A 16,649-nucleotide genomic window follows, 5' to 3' on the forward strand; every position below is an offset into this window, starting at 1 on the left:
TTGTCCCAGATTAGCCTGTGCAGTTTGCAAAGGGTAATCAGGGACGACACTTTCCGCCTAAATCGGATTTTTGCTCAAGAAACTTCATTTAAATTAAAAATGTCATAAAAGCAGAAAGTGTCGTCCCTGATTAGCCTGTGCGGAAGCACAGGCTAATCTGGGACGACACTTTACGCACATGCATTATGCCCAGTTTTCTCATAACATGACTCATATAACAAGAGCACCGCATAACAGGTGCGGACTGCACAGGCTAATCTGGGACGACACTTTACGCACATGCATTATGCCCAGTTTTCTCATAACATGACTCATATAACGAGAGCACCGCATAACAGGTGCGGACTGCACAGGCTAATCTGGGACGACATTTTACGCACATGCATTATGCCCAGTTTTCTCATAACATGACTCATATAACAAGAGCACCGCATAACAGGTGCCACGCTTGGCTGCGAAAGCTTGTCAGAATTTTTTTTTTTTTTTTTTTAGAGGTCACAGTGACCTTGACCTTTGACCTAGTGAGCCAAAATGGGTGTGGCGTGTAGAACTCATCAAGGTGCATCTACAAATGAAGTTTCAAAGTTGTAAGTGGAAGCACTTTGATTTTAGAGGCAATGTTAAGGTTTTTGTTTAAGTTTTATATTTGAGGTCACAGTGACCTTGACCTTTGACCTAGTTACCCAAAAATGAGTGTGGCATGTAGAACTCATCAAGGTGCATCTACATATGACGTTTCAAAGTTGTAGGTGGAAGCACTTTGATTTTAGAGCAAATGTTAAAGTTTCATATTAGAGGTCACAGTGACCTTGACCTTTGACCTAGTGACCCCAAAATGGGTGTGGTGTGTAGAACTCATCAAGGTGCATCTACATATGAAGTTTCAAGGTTGTAGGTGGAATCACTTTGATTTTAGAGCCAATGTTAAGGTTTTAGCAAGACGCCTACGGCGGACGTTGGACAAGCTGCCATTAGATAAACTGATCAAATAACTTGAATATTCATGTGTACGAGCAGCCAAACAAAACAAGATGTGTTTGTGAAACACAATGTCCCCCTATATGACATTAGACCTTGTAGGATGACCTTGACCTTGACCCTTCACCACTCAAAATGTGCAGCTCCATGAGATACACATGCATTTCAAATAAAAAATTGCTTGCTTCAATATTGCAGAAGTGACATTACATGAGCAATTTTGACCCATATATTTGACCTTGAAGGATGACCTTGACCGTGACCTTTCACCACTAAAAATGTGCAGCTCCATGAGATACACATGCATGCCAAATATCAAGTTGCTATCTTCCATATTGCAAAAGTATTCATAAAATTAGCGATTTTGGCCACATATATTTGACATCTGACCTTGATGGATGACCTTGACCTTTCACCACTCAAATTGTGCAGCTCCATGAGATACACATGCATGCCAAATATCAAGTTGCTATCTTGATTTTTGAAATACTGCAAAAGTGTACATTAAATGAGCGATTTTGACCCATATATTTGACCTTTGACCTTGAAGGATGACCTTGACCTTGAACTTTCACCACTCAAAATGTGCAACTCCATGAGAAACATATGCATGCCAAATATCAAGTTCCTATCTTCAATATTGCAAAAGTTATTGCAAATGTTAAAGTTGGCTGAAACCAACCAACCAACAGACCAACCAACAGACCAACAGACAGGGCAAAAACAATATGTCCCCCACTACTATAGTGGGGGACATAAACATTCACATTTGTCCCCAGCTGACATCTGCAAAAGTCTGGAAATATTGAACACGTTTACTTCATCAATTAAACTTAATACATGATTCTCATCAAACAATATTACAAACACCCAATATTAAATTGATTGCCAAAAAACATATTTTAAATGCAAAATTACAATTTTTGATTTAGCAATACTTTCAGATTGTAAATTAAACAGGATTATGTCATGGATGTAATTAATTCATGTAAGTGGTGAAATACTCTTGTGTTTATAACTTTCAACTACAATTGAGACATGGCATGCAAAAATGGCTATGCCATATGAGCTGGCATCCGCTCGGTCTAGTCCAAAGCTACCCTGTCACCTATACAGACACACAAGTTTTAGTGGTCTTATTAGTGGACATGGCATAAGACCCTTTTTCCATGATGCAGATTGTGTACCTTGACCAGTATGTAGCTGTGCAGGATCAGCAGGTTGGTGGCCATCTCGGATGGAATCTTGATCTTCTGCTGCTTTAACTCCTGGAACATGCTGAACAACACATCGTGGGCATTCCGGTAGTTACCTGAGGAGAGATACATGACATGAACAACTGTTGTGACCATGGTAAATAGTTGAAGATGTGCATACAATGTTCATTAGACCATAAGGTATCTAAACATTGAAGCTAAAAAAACAACAATTGTATCTCTTTATCATGATAAGACCTCATAGTTAATTTTGTAAAGTTAAAATGAAACTGTTAAGTGCTGACAAACAATTTGAAGCAACTAAAAAATACAATATATAATAAGAGCTTGTCACAGTAGTGCCAAATCCCCGCCGAAATGTGTTTGCTTGTATGAGAACATTTGTTTTAGAGAGTAAAATAATATTTGTAAAACATGGCACTTGTGTCATCTATTTATATTCCAAGGATCAATTAATTATGTAGTGTTGGACTTATGCTGTAGAGAATAAAATATATGAAAATGAAAAAAGGGAGGTAATTAAAAAAATATGGCTGATAGAGTTATGGTTCATGTTCACTGCACTTCTCCTAGTTGCCATCTGTTTATATTTCTAGTTTCAAGTAAATCCCTTCTGTAGATATAGAGTTATGCTCCGGACAAAAATTAACCATGAAATTGAATAAAGGGAGATAATTCAAAAACTAAGGTTGATAGAGTTATGGTTCTTAGTCAATGCACTTCTCCTACTTGCCATCTGTTTATACTTCAAGTTTCAAGTAAATCCTTTCAGTAGGTTTAGAGCACTTTAAAATTATATAAAAGGGGAGATAATTCAAATACTAAGGTAGATAGAGTTATGGTTCTTAGTCACTGCACTTCTCCTAGTTGCCATCTGTTTATATTCTAAGTTTAAAGTAAATCTATTGAATAGATTTGGAGTTATGCACTGGACAAAGTTTCGGACGGAAAGACGGACGAACCGACGGACAGCGGAGACCATTACTATATCCCCTCTGAAAAATTTTTTGGCATGGATAAAAAAAAAAAAAGTGTTGTTTTATTAATGAAAGTCGTGTTATAATATATACTGCATATGAAAAAAAAGAACCATACTGTTACATTAAACATTCTTAATGTCATTCAGTAAAGCCCAAAATTAAAGAATTGCCAACTTACCAGCACTTTGCTCCTCCCTGGCAATGATGATGGCCGTCCTGCCCGCCTCCCTGTACTGCTTGAGGGCCATGTACAGTCGAAACAGGTACTTGGCATCCTGTTAACAGGCAGTACCGTGTTACCAAGTACAAGCAGTTATGTGAATTACATAAATTAGCCTCCGTCTGGGTAAACTGGGCTTAATGCATGTTTATTGAGTGTCTCAAAGATTATACTGTGCAGTCTGCACAGGCTCATCTGGGACGACAATTCCACTTTTATGGAATTTTTTGCTGTTTAAGGAAATTTCTTCTGAACAAAAATTCCAGTGAATGCGGAAATTTTTGTACACATTTTGCTTATGCACTAAGCCCAGTTTTCTAACAGTGTGTCTCAAATAGTAAAACCTATGTTAATTACAAATTCAAAATGCTATGATTGTCTTACCTACCAGTACTTTACTGTATTGCCACATGGCAGGTTCATATTTCAAGATAGCTGTAGCACCTTTAGTCCTTAACATGACAAGGTGGCAGGTATGTTCTATACAGCCCAAAGTCATTTTGCATCTGTCACATATTACTTTACTATATCTGGTTCCAGAGCGACAATAAGAAAATACCGGTTACACCACAGCAGTAAGAGCAAAGTCACTAAGATGAGCTTTCATAATAATCATGATAAGTTCAATGTGGGATTGTGGTGGTTCGCAGAGGTGAGATTGAAATAAAATCGTGGTCATAATGGAGGGTTCTTTCCTAATGCAAAAGTATACTGCTCTCATACATGTATTCAACATTTTTAGTTACATCAATAACATTTGATTGTGATTATTCTTGTTTTTATTAAGACAGAATACTGATGGATACTCAATCTGTCAACATTGATTGCCCTTTTTAAAACACATATAGATCCTACACATACAACGTAAAAAGGGTGTTTAATTATAGAATAACCCTTTTTGTTTACAATCCAGCCACTTCAAAAAAACATCAATTGTGATCTACCACAAGATGTGTATTTATTTTTCATTTACGTTTTAGTTAGTCATGTATACGATAGAATCAATAACAGAAACAAATTATAAGTGAACACTGGGTAAATATAATGACAATTCAACAATAAACAAAGGGCACAAACAGCTCAACTATAAATGCACGCAAAACAATTCCAAAACAGTTTCAAACAAATAAAATGAGATATTTATTACTTTCTTTCGTCCACTACTTGTCTGAAAATAAAAACAGCTTTAATGCAACATTTAATTAATCAACAAAAGATAATCATCATGAGTTGCCATCATATGAAAAATGAAGTTACTACGAGTCTTTATATCGTAGATGTCGCGATGAATCATGATGATTCCCTGTGATGTTACAGAAAGCTAGCTATGATATTTTTCCTTTAAAATATAACAATTGCATTGACAACTGTATATAATTTAAGTGTTACATGCTAAAATTGCAACAGATGCAAAGTGACTTTGGACTGACTGTGCTATATTTCAACATAGGTGCACAGCACCATAACATGGCACAAGGTGGCAGGTACAAACTCCATGAAACAATTTTACAAGATCATCCAGGTGTCACAACTAAGAACATATTCTGCATGTAGTATGACATAAACAAATAAGTCCTTTCATGTGCTATGTTATGTTGCAGTATTTGTTATTTTATCCCAGACTGCACTCTTGTTTTAATCATACTCAGCTTTGACATGTACTGTGACCTCCCAATCGAAACTAGAGCTTGTTGGGAATGGCCATGATCATATGTTGTAATAAACAGCAAGTTGTAATAACAATAGAAAATGAAATTTTAAGTGTCATGAATTAAAAACAAGAATATCAGTGAAACTGATGGATGCTCCCCGATGATGCGGTTTGTCAATCTATGTGTTAATAACCACCTAAAAAAATCTATTATTAGTTTCTGTGACCTTGACCTTGACCCCAGTGACCTCAAACCTCATAAAAAGGTAGAGGTCCATGCAAGGTACCTACGTGGCAAATATGAAAGAGATCGGTAAAGAATTGAAGGTGCTATGAGAAACTGTAACAAAAGTGTGAATCTATTAATAGCCTTGGTGACCTCGACCCCAGTGACCTCAAACCTCATAAAAAGGTAGAGGTCCATGAAAGCTACCTACATGCCAAATATGAAAGAGATCTGTAAAGTATTGAAGGTGCTATGAGAAACGGTAACAAAAGTGTGACGGAAAAAGTATATTAGTATTAGCCCCGGTGACCTTGACCCAGTGACCTCAACCCTCATCAAAAGCTAGAGGTCCATGCAAGGTACCGACATGCCAAATATGAAAGAGATCAGTAGTATTGAAGGTGCTATGAGAAACTGTAAACAAAGTGTGACGGAAAAAGAATATTATTAGCCTCAGTGACCTTGATCCCAGTGACCTCAAACCTCATCAAAAGGTAGAGGTCCATGCAAGGTACCAACATGTCAAATATGAAAGAGATAGGTAAAGTATTGAAGGTGCTATGAGAAACGGTAACAAAAGTGTGACGGAAAAAGTATATTATTATTGGTCTCGGTGACCTTGACCTTGACCCAGTGACCTCAAACCTCATCAAAAGGTAGAGGTCAATGCAAGGTATCTACATGCCAAATATGAAAGAGATCAGTGTATTGAAGGTGCTATGAGAAACGGTAACAAATGAGTGACGGAAGGAAGTACAGAAGTTAGGACGGAACTTCAAACTGGCAACTATATGCTCCATGAAAATTTTCGGGGAGCATAAAAACAAGAGGACCATGGGCCCTTAGGTGCTCACTTGAACCTTACAGGAATTTTACAATTCTGAAAAGGTAAAGTTCATAACAATGACAGTACTTTGTTAGCATAAGTATTCAATTGTTTGACCCAATTTTTATTTTTTAACTTGGCTGAAAAATCATTTGAACATATGCTCTGATCGAGGTTCATGAAGATTTGACACGGAAAGTGACTTTTGGAGTATAAAGATCTTTTTTTAATTTGACCTTGTTACTTATTTTTTAGCAAGTTTCAAGCTGAGCCGAGATTTCCTTGGGATAAATGTTCTGACCAAGTTTTATGCAGATTTGCCAATAAATGTGGCCATAAAGGGTGAACAAGTTTTCACGATAGCCATATAACCAAAACTGCCCCACACCATGGTGGCTATGTTTGTTTTTCAAGGAACTGAAACCATTTTTGAAATTCATTAGAGCAATTGATCTGACGAAAGTTTTGTGAAGATTGAACTGTAATTGTAACTTCTAGAGTGTTAACAAAGATTTCATTTAGCCTCCTAGGGAAACTGACCAGCCCTCTGTTGGCCATGTTTTTTAAGGGACCAGTGCCATTTTCGATATCCACCCAGATATCATTATAACAAATATTGTCACCAAGTTTCATGACAATTAGACCAATTATATGACTTCTAGAGTGTTAACAAGGTTATACTAGCCATATAAGGAAAACTGCCTTGCCCACTGCAGGCCATGATTTTAATAGACCGGTACCAATTTTAAACTTAGCCATCATTTGAACAAATGTTCAGATCAAGTTTCATGAAGATTGGACTAAACATAAGAGTTATAGTGTGTTAACAAGGTTTTTATAGCCATATACAAAAACTGCCCTGTCCCCTGGCGGCAATGTTTTGCAACCGACCATATCCATTTTTGCACTCAGTTTCATCAAGATCGGACAATATGTGGCCTCTAGAGTGTTAACAATGTAAATGTTGACGAAGGACAAAGCATGACCGGCTAAAGGTGATCACAAAAAATCACCATGAGTACTTTGTGCCCTGGTACTAAAAATGAACAAACAAATCAATATTTCATAAAAAAAACAATTAATGTAAGTTTCAATATAGTAGGTTGAAAAGTGTATAAAAACAAATGTATGCTTACATACAGATCAAAAGCCATATTTCTACTGATACATGAGTATACTAAAGTATATTTTGTAGGAACGGAAGAGTTGTGGGATAACTAAGACAATATGGTTCCAGTATGGACAATAACTACCTACCTTTGGTACACCGTCTGTATCTCCCATGAGGAAGTTCACAAGTTCATGGGTGAGCTGATCATCATTTGCCCGCCCCACTGTCTCTATTGCCAGCTCTATAGCCTGACTGTTCTCCCCGTCACATCTCAGGAAATGCTTCATAGCCTGCGACAGAAATAATTCCATGTCAGTTAATGTTTTGTGTTCATTAATATGTTTGTATACGGTCCATGAGCAAAATATTCTGAAACAGTCAACAACATATATGGTTTATATATAGTTTACACCATTCATGACAAAATATTTCAAACCTATGAACATTGTTTGTGGTATGAAGAATTTTACACTGTCCAATAAAAAATTCTTCAAAACAAGTTCATATTAATTTGTGTTAATTAATATGTATTGATACCGTTTAGCATACTTTTTTTTTAACAGTCAAGTGTGCAGACAACTTCTCGAGACAAGTACAGAGATGAATAGAGTGTGGCTATTACAAAGCAGACTGCTTACCCTGTTGTACTGGCCACTGAGGAGGAAGAACTTGCCAGACAAGAAGTGGTTCTTCTCATTCTCAAAGAACAATGCAATGCTTTGGTAGTCTTCTGGTGTTGCATCTGCACCTAGTTTGAGTAGATTGTGACGAATTAAGTTTAGTTTGTTATCAATGTTTGTGCCAATTTTTGAATTTTCAGTATGCATGTGTATCATTTGCATAACTTACACAGCATTCAAATAGTTAATATATAATATATGTAAAGTAACCATGTAAATAACGAAAGTAGTTTTTAAATAAACACCAATGAAGAGCCTCAGGCCTTTTAGGGGCTTAGATCTGCTACATGTATCTTAGGACTGGCTTGGACTCAAATAAATCACCAGAAGGCTAAAAGTTTAAAATTTTGAAAGCTAGATGAAAAACCAAATATTCCTATTTTCATGATAATTCTACAGATTTTATATTTGCATTGAGGTATCAGTCACCAATTGAGCTTGACGTCCTCTGGAAATGTAGTTGAGTGTAGCCTAGCAATGAACGATTTTTCAAGGCAAGCACACTAAACATTAAGCACCATCACTTAAAAGAAATTTTAAGCACTGTCACACAAGAATCAAGGATATCTTGATAAGACCCCACTAAATAAACAACAGCACCGCATAACGGGTGCCAACGCTCGACTGTTGGTGCAGTTTTAAATGAGATCATTATTTTTTAAATTTAGAAGTCACAGTCACAGCTCCAGATAATTTTTTCAGCCGCGGGGTATTTCACTCATGAAATATCTAATTGATGAGTAAAAATCAAAATCCGATAATTTTAAAAAGTATTTCTGTTCAAAAGATCAATAATAAATTGTACATGTAGTGTCGCTATAACAAGCAGTCTTGTACACAATAAACTTAAGCAATCACTTTTGTTTAATTTAACAGTTTTTCTGTTTTTTGTCCTTGGCTAATAAGCAGCCATTAATCTCTTTTTCCATCTTGATTTGGCAAGCCACTTAAAACAATCGACCATTAATAAATGGCTCGCCATTACTTTTTGTTTTATTTACATGAATAAAACACAAACGCATGCAGACGCTGCGGCATAAGTCACAAAAAGAAAAGCGCTTTCGGGACAGAGACTGCCTGTCAGGCAGCACAGATCGTGATGGTCATAAGAAAGACAAGCAAGCGGCATGTTTTTGCATTACATTTTTATTCAAGTGGATTCCGGGGTGGATTCATTGATTGCAAACCGGATTTCAATATATCTAACAGGTTAAACATGTGCTTAGTCACATTATCTCAATGGTAAGCGGGTGGTATCCATAAAACTTGTTTATTTTATGTGTATTTTGGCTGCCATTTAAAAAGTGCTTGAAGGAAAAAGGTTTTTCCATAGTGTCACACAAGAAATGAACTGATAGCAAAAATTATATGCTTAAAGTTGGGCGATTTGGGTTTTATCGAATGTGATGTCAAATGTTTTCACCGTAAGCGTATATCGATTCTCAACAATGCAGCGGGGAGCCTGCGGTTGTGTCAACATTTGCCTTTTTCGTGGGAAATGATACCGTTCTGACTGAGGAGTAAATTAGGTCGAGAACAAAGATGGTGATGTCACTATGTTTTTACTGGTGTGGACACAATGACATGAACCAGTCATGTTTACATGACTTTATATGCATGTATAAACGACTAATACGCAGTGAAATTACACACAATGCATAATCCAAATTAAGACAGGAGTTTTTTTACTCAACAAAATTTTGAGTCATGCGTATTTTTTTGTTCATGCGTATTTTACGCATCGTGACCTTGACCTTTGACCTAGTGACCCAAAAATGGGTGTGGCATGTATAACTCATCAAGGTGCAGCTACATATGAAGTTTCAAAGTTGTACGTGAAAGCACTTTGATTTTAGAGCTCATGTTCAAAACCTTAACAAAATGTTAAGGTTTTAGCACGACGCGACGGTGGACGACACGACGACGGACACGATGACAGACACAACAAGACAAGCTGGCTATGACAATATATCGGGTTTTCTCCAAAAACAGCCTCGCTAAAAAACTATTACCATTTCATTTACTTTAATATTAACTAATAAATATTATTATAGTGTACCATTATTGAAAGTTATTCTGTGAAGGATTGATCAGATTGAAGGACTTGTAAAGTTATATACAAACAGAATAATTATGTTATGTAAGGTATAATATATTTTAATAGAAAATATTTAACAAGCCATGCTCCACTAGCTCAATGGAAGAGAAAATGCTGGTGGGTACAATTCAAGGTTTGTAAGTTCAAATCCCAGCTCAGCCAAATAAATTGTGCAAGGATTTCTTAAGCCATTTTCTTCCTGCCTTTCATTCAAGCGCGGTTGTTGTCAGTTACTACGTTTCAAAATGTAATTGTTGTATATGTGGGTTTAAGACAACGCTAGAACACCGGTCAGTTTGGTGGCTATTTTAATACTACACTGATACAGCGATAGGCATGCAGCAATACAACATTGTATGTGGGGCTTATCATACTTACGTGATCAGTATACATAACAGTGATGTGCTTTTCCAGTAAAGGTGTAAATAAGATAAATGACTGCTGCTGCCAACACAAAGAGTGGGTTACCTATGATATCAGCATAGATTTCCATCTGATTGTGCTGTTGGGCCAGTTGAAAGGCTTCATCATTGCATTTAGACATCACCAGGAACTGAATGGCTGACCCAAAGTCATTCAACTTCTGGAAAAACCTGAAGGTGAATCCGAAACTATAAATATGACTCCATTTCTACAGTTGCGGATGAATGGGTATTTACCAATTATCAAGGTGACATTAATCTTATATACATGTGCATGTACTTAAGTCAAATAAACAATTATGAAAGTCTTAGAGTAGCCTCAATCATGGCAAAATGACAGAGTTAAAATTTATTCACAGGTATATTATAAACTTGGACAGTACAATGTATAAAGAAATGTCAGAAGCTTTAATATAGTTATCAAATATTATTGAATGTTAATCGTGTAACATTTGGACTTACTTAGCGACCATTTTTGCTCCCTCCACTGATTGATTATCCCTCACAATCTTCACAGCCTCCTCTGGATTTTGCAAAAACTCCAGGTTGATCCTAGATTAACAGAATAGTAATCATTGGTCACATAAACATACACAGAAAACTTAAAGAAATTAAACAGGATGATTGTCCAAGAACTGACAGAGTGCTATTTATATATGACCAACAAAGGTAAGGGATTTTCTGGTTGACCGTCAGCATTCCTATTAAAATAATATACTTTTGTACAATCCAACAATAACTTTTTTGCTAAATATTTTTGTTATTTTTTTTTACAAAATTCTTTTACAACAAAAGAGAACAAGAGCTGTTAGAGGACAGTGCGCTCGACTATTCGAGTGCTTGACAGTATAACGTAAGCCATCATGGGGAAATTGTTCATATTCAATAATAAAAATAAAAATTTGGGGGGGGGGGGGGGGGGTACTTGGGGGGGGGGGGGGGGTAAGAGGGGGGTTTAATGTGGGGTGGGGTAATTTATTAGATTATGTTTAAAAAAAGAAAAAAAAAGTTGGGGGGGGGGGTAGGGGGGTGAGAGGGGGTATAATGTGGGGTGTGGTCATTTATTAGATGATGTTTAAAAAAAAAAAAAAATTGGGGGGGGGGGGGAGGTTGTGGGGGGGGGGGGGGAGATTCTGGGTATGGGAGTGGGGTATTGTTTGGGTGAATCCATTGTGGTATTCAGGTTAGTGTTGTTTTGTCAAAGTAATAATAAAATGTGATCATAAATAAAGAAGTTATGGCAATTTAAGCAAAATGTTCAATTATCTAAGTGTAAAAGGGGCCATAATTATGTCAAAATGCTTGATACAGTGGTCTGCTCTTGTTTATAGGTTGGGGTCATCTTGGTAAACAAGTATGCAACATATAAAAGCAATATGTCAAAGGATATAGCAAATATTTGGGGCAGTACGCAAACTTTAACAAACATTTATCAATAAAATGCATATTCTAAGTATAAAAGGGGCAATAATTATGATAAATGCTTGATAGACTTGTCTGCTCTTGTTTATAGGTTGGGGTCATGTTGGTAAACAAGTATGCAAAATATGAAAGCAATATGTCAAGGGACAAAGAAAATAGTTGGGGTAGTACGCAAACTTTAACATTTGCTGAATATTCTAAGTGGAAAAGAGGCCATAATTATGACAAAATGCTTGATAGAGTTGTCTGCTAATGTTTATAGGTTGGGGTCATGTTGGTAAACAAGTATGCAAAATATGAAAGCAATATCTCAAGGGACAAAGAAAATATTTGGGGTAGTACGAAAACTTTAACATTTGCACGCTAACGCAGACGCTAACGGTAACGCAGACGGTCACGCCGACGCCGGGGTGAGTAGGATAGCTCCACTATATATAATTCATATATAATAGTCGAGCTAAAAATATGTTAAGTGTATGGTTATGAAGTCTTTTAAACATTTAGTTTGGAAAAAGTACAGGAATCATAGGAATCATATAATAATGACACTAAAATAAATATGCCACTAAAATTGTTTTACTGCTTTTATATTGTTAAAGGCCAGTTTCATTAATCCATTCTTGATAAAAAAAAAAAAAAAAAACAGCATTGAAAGACCACTATCTCACTGATATTTGTCTTTATCATACCACCGCATTGATATCTGCCTGATATAACGTTTCCTTATATATGATCGTTTTGTAATATATCAGGCTCGGCACAAATAAAATAACGGCTCGGCAAGACTCGCCGTTATATTATTCGAAGCCTCGCCTTATATATTACAAAATGATGGGACAGTAACCTGTAATCCTCTATATATCTCACTATTAAATATAGGTGTAATGAAATTCCAGAAAGTTGACAAATATCCACTAGTCTATTATAATTACAAGCAAGCGTCCTATTGCCTATGCAATACAGGACAAAACATACAACAGGAAACACAACATCAATTCATATTGATTAAATAATGTGGTTACAGCCTTGGAAGTGTCAATGCAAAGCATTTGAGGTTAAAACCAGTTTAAGTCATAAACAAGGGATAAATTGTCAAAAAAACAGGTTTTTAATAAAAAAAGTCTGATAAATGGATGGAGACAATTTAAAATGTGCATTGTTACCCCCCTTGTTTCAAATTCAATCTATTTTTACTCATGGCAACCTTGATTTCAATTTGGAAAAAAAAGTCTGAAAAAGGGAGACAACTCAAAATGTGCATTGCTATATTGTTCAAAGTTACCCCTCCTGTTTCAAAATCAATCTATTTTTAGTCGTGGCGACAAGCTTGGAGATATCGACGTAATTCTTTCGCGCGACACACCATCCAATGATGGTGAACAATTTTTTCCAAATGATTTTTAAATCTCACAATGAACGAAAAAGTTATGGCCTGGACAAGCTTGTTCCGCCCGCCCGCCAACATTCGCCAATCTAATAACCATTTTTTTTTCCTTCTAAAAACCTGGTTAACAACATATAGTCATATAGCTACACCTATTACCGATGAGATTGTCTGAGTCAATTAGGGAATTAACCACTTTAGGCTTATCAGGGACGCCACTTTCCGCCTAAACAGAATTTGCATTAAGAAAAGACTTCCTACCAACAACAAAATCCATAAAAGCAGAAAGTGTCGTACTATATTAGCCTGTGCGGACTGCACAACACTTCTGGGAAAACTAGGCTAAATGCATGCAGAGCTCGAGATAAGGGCCGTACAGCCGTAAAAACGCCTTTTTCATGAAGATTTACGCATTTATTTCTATAAACTGGACATACAATTACGACATTAATATCCATTTTACGCATTTACGAAAAAAATCGGGCCGTACCGATACGTCTGCGTCAGCGCGGCGTGATTTGTTGGTCTCTAACCTAATGGCGCTTTTCGTTAATTTAAATTACCGAAAAGTTGTAGACAGGGTTCATATATTATTGTCTATTCTGTCACGTGATTTCCTGTAACTTGTAAATCCGTCAAAAACGATATGTCTGCCCGCAATTGAATGCCAGCTTAACCGAAAGCGGGTCAAACAACACTTTGTTGTCATATAATGACTACATATGGTGCTTTCTAGCCATCCTGGCATTAAATCTGTAAACCCAGAAAAAGACATTGTCGCCCCAATATTAAACGATTTGATTGCATCGGTGGCGTAAAACGTTAGAAAACACGATGGGAAACGGATCAGACAGTGAAATAAGTGTTCATTTACTTAGCCTGCTAGTTGGCTTGTGTTTTCTTGTCAAGAAAAATGAAGAAATAGTATTAGTCATGAGTTTTAATGTGTAGTTGTATTAGCAGCATAATTCAGAATGAAAAACCTTATGCAGTAACTGTTTAAGAAGCTTCATATATCTATTATAATTGCTGCAAATGTTTCTTTAAAGTCAGTTATACACCCTTCAATATCCAAGAACATGGGTAGTACAGTACTACCTGTATGTTTGGATATGGTAGTACAGGTACTAATTGATTTTCAGCGTTACTCCTTTTCTTTCTGTCAGTGGCAGTACCGTTACTAATTTCATAAATCCTTATCTGGAGCTCTGTGCATGTGTGTTAAGTGTCGTCCAAGGTTAGCCTGTGTGGACCAGAAAGCAACTCAATCCCAAATTTACACCCAACCTGATGACATTGTTACAGTCATTTGGGGTTTAAACCATTTAAAGGGATCAACTAGCTATGTGTTACCTGATTGTAACCCAGCTAGAAAAATCCCCGACCATACTAGGGATCGAACCCGGGACCTCCCGGTTCCAAATCAGGCAGACACTCTACCGCGTCGCTATAAAAGCTAGCTCATATAGCAAGGCAGTATAAGTTCTCCTTATACCGAATTTTGCTACATACACCCCCTCTAATTATGAAATTCTTCCACGAATTTCCTATTGCCATGACATCTGTGGGACGTCTGACACACCTGGTGGGTTTTTTACGTTGGGCGCCAATGTAACCCAGCTAGAAAAATCCCCGACCATACTAGGGATCGAACCCGGGACCTCCCGGTTCCAAATCAGGCAGACACTCTACTGCGTCGCTATAAAAGCTAGCTCATATAGCAAGGCAGTATAAGTTCTCCTTATACCGAACCTTGCTACATGATGACATTGTCCCAGTCCTTGGCCTGTATCAACTAGCTATGTGTTACCTGATGACATTGTCCCAGTCCTTGGCCTGTATCAACTAGCTATGTGTTACCTGATGACATTGTCCCAGTCCTTGGCCTGTATCAAATAGCTATGTGTTACCTGATGACATTGTCCCAGTCCTTGGCTAGATCAAATAGCTATGTGTTACCTGATGACCTTGTCCCAGTCCTTGGCCTGTATCAACTAGCTATGTGTTACCTGATGACATTGTCCCAGTCCTTGGCCTGTATCAAATAGCTATGTGTTACCTGATGACATTGTCCCAGTCCTTGGCTAGATCAAATAGCTATGTGTTACCTGATGACATTGTCCCAGTCCTTGGCTAGATCAAATAGCTACGTGTTACCTGATGACATTGTCCCAGTCCTTGGCTAGATCAAATAGCTATGTGTTACCTGATGACATTGTCCCAGTCCTTGGCTAGATCAAATAGCTATGTTACCTGATGACATTGTCCCAGTCCTTGGCTAGATCAAATAGCTATGTGTTACCTGATGACATTGTCCCAGTCCTTGGCCTGTATCAAATAGCTATGTGTTACCTGATAACATTGACCCAGTCCTTGGCCTGTATCAAATAGCTATGTATTACCTGATGACATTGTCCCAGTCCTTGGCCTGTATCAAATAGGTATGTGTTACCTGATAACATTGTCCCAGTCCTTGGCCTGTATCAACTAGCTATGTGTTACCTGATGACATTGTCCCAGTCCTTGGCCTGTATCAACTAGCTATGTGTTACCTGATGACCTTGTCCCAGTCCTTGACCTGTATCAAATAGCTATGTGTTACCTGATGACATTGTCCCAGTCCTTGGCCTGTTTGTAGGCCTCCGCTGCCTCCTTGTAACGTCCGTCCGCCTCCTTGGCCTTGGCGTATTGGATGTGGATCTTGGGGGAGGTAATGTGGTGAAGCAGCTCTCCCACCTTTGTCCTGATAAAAAAAGAATTGTCATTTGGTGAACAGGGCTTTCCTTCACCATTTAAGAGAAAAAGACCTCTAACACTGGAATTGTTTGCATCATATAAGTTTAAATTGGAAAGAGGAATTATAATTAGATTCATAACTCTTAAATATTTATTTGTAGAACTAAAATAAAATGGATTATGCCGCAAAAAAGGATTAAGTTTAATTGTAATATCAACTTTAGAAGTCTTTATTTCTAAGTGAATACCAGTTTGCTCCAAATATCTGAAAGATAAATACAAATTGGGTCTTTGGGACTAGCAAACGATTTGGGGAAAAAAGAGACCATTTTGAAATTTGGGATATGAGCCAACAAGGGCTATAAAAACTGCCAAAAGACCAGGTGTTATATGTTTGAACAGCTGCTGTAATGTACATAACTTGATTTGTGTCTTATGAAACTCACTGAAGTAGGCCTCAGGGTACATGTATAACACTTTAAAACTGGTTCAACATTTTAGAAATATGTTAGTATTTTTACCCTTCTTAATAGTTTTCTACAAAAACTGTTTTATGCTAACACAATTTGGTAGGTAAGAATGATAAATACCAGTTTTTGCTTCTAATATAGACAGATGCTGCCTTGTCATAGAAACCACCTTGTTCATAAAGCAGAGCTGCTTCAGACCATTGCTGCAAATAAGACAGAAGAAATTTT

The 16,649-nt window shown here is 37.1% G+C and overlaps 1 protein-coding gene across 2 annotated transcripts in view; it reads right to left on the bottom strand.

The window, feature by feature from the left end:
- LOC127877064 (WD repeat-containing protein 19-like) overlaps positions 1-16,649 on the bottom strand; it is a 53,421-nt gene that overhangs the window by 6,619 nt on the left and 30,153 nt on the right. The window contains exons 23-31 of one of the 2 annotated variants that reach the window (XM_052422663.1): positions 16,542-16,624; positions 15,818-15,958; positions 10,872-10,961; positions 10,456-10,580; positions 7,848-7,957; positions 7,356-7,499; positions 4,543-4,563; positions 3,354-3,450; positions 2,166-2,290 (exon numbers count right to left, since the gene is read on the bottom strand). In XM_052422663.1, the coding sequence (XP_052278623.1) occupies positions 2,166-2,290; positions 3,354-3,450; positions 4,543-4,563; positions 7,356-7,499; positions 7,848-7,957; positions 10,456-10,580; positions 10,872-10,961; positions 15,818-15,958; positions 16,542-16,624 (936 nt within the window). The remainder of the gene's footprint in view (positions 1-2,165; positions 2,291-3,353; positions 3,451-4,542; positions 4,564-7,355; positions 7,500-7,847; positions 7,958-10,455; positions 10,581-10,871; positions 10,962-15,817; positions 15,959-16,541; positions 16,625-16,649) is intronic. The other variant, XM_052422664.1, reaches the window with a different exon arrangement.

Source organism: Dreissena polymorpha, chromosome 4 (assembly GCF_020536995.1).
Source record: "Dreissena polymorpha isolate Duluth1 chromosome 4, UMN_Dpol_1.0, whole genome shotgun sequence".
Classification (NCBI taxonomy): domain Eukaryota; kingdom Metazoa; phylum Mollusca; class Bivalvia; order Myida; family Dreissenidae; genus Dreissena; species Dreissena polymorpha.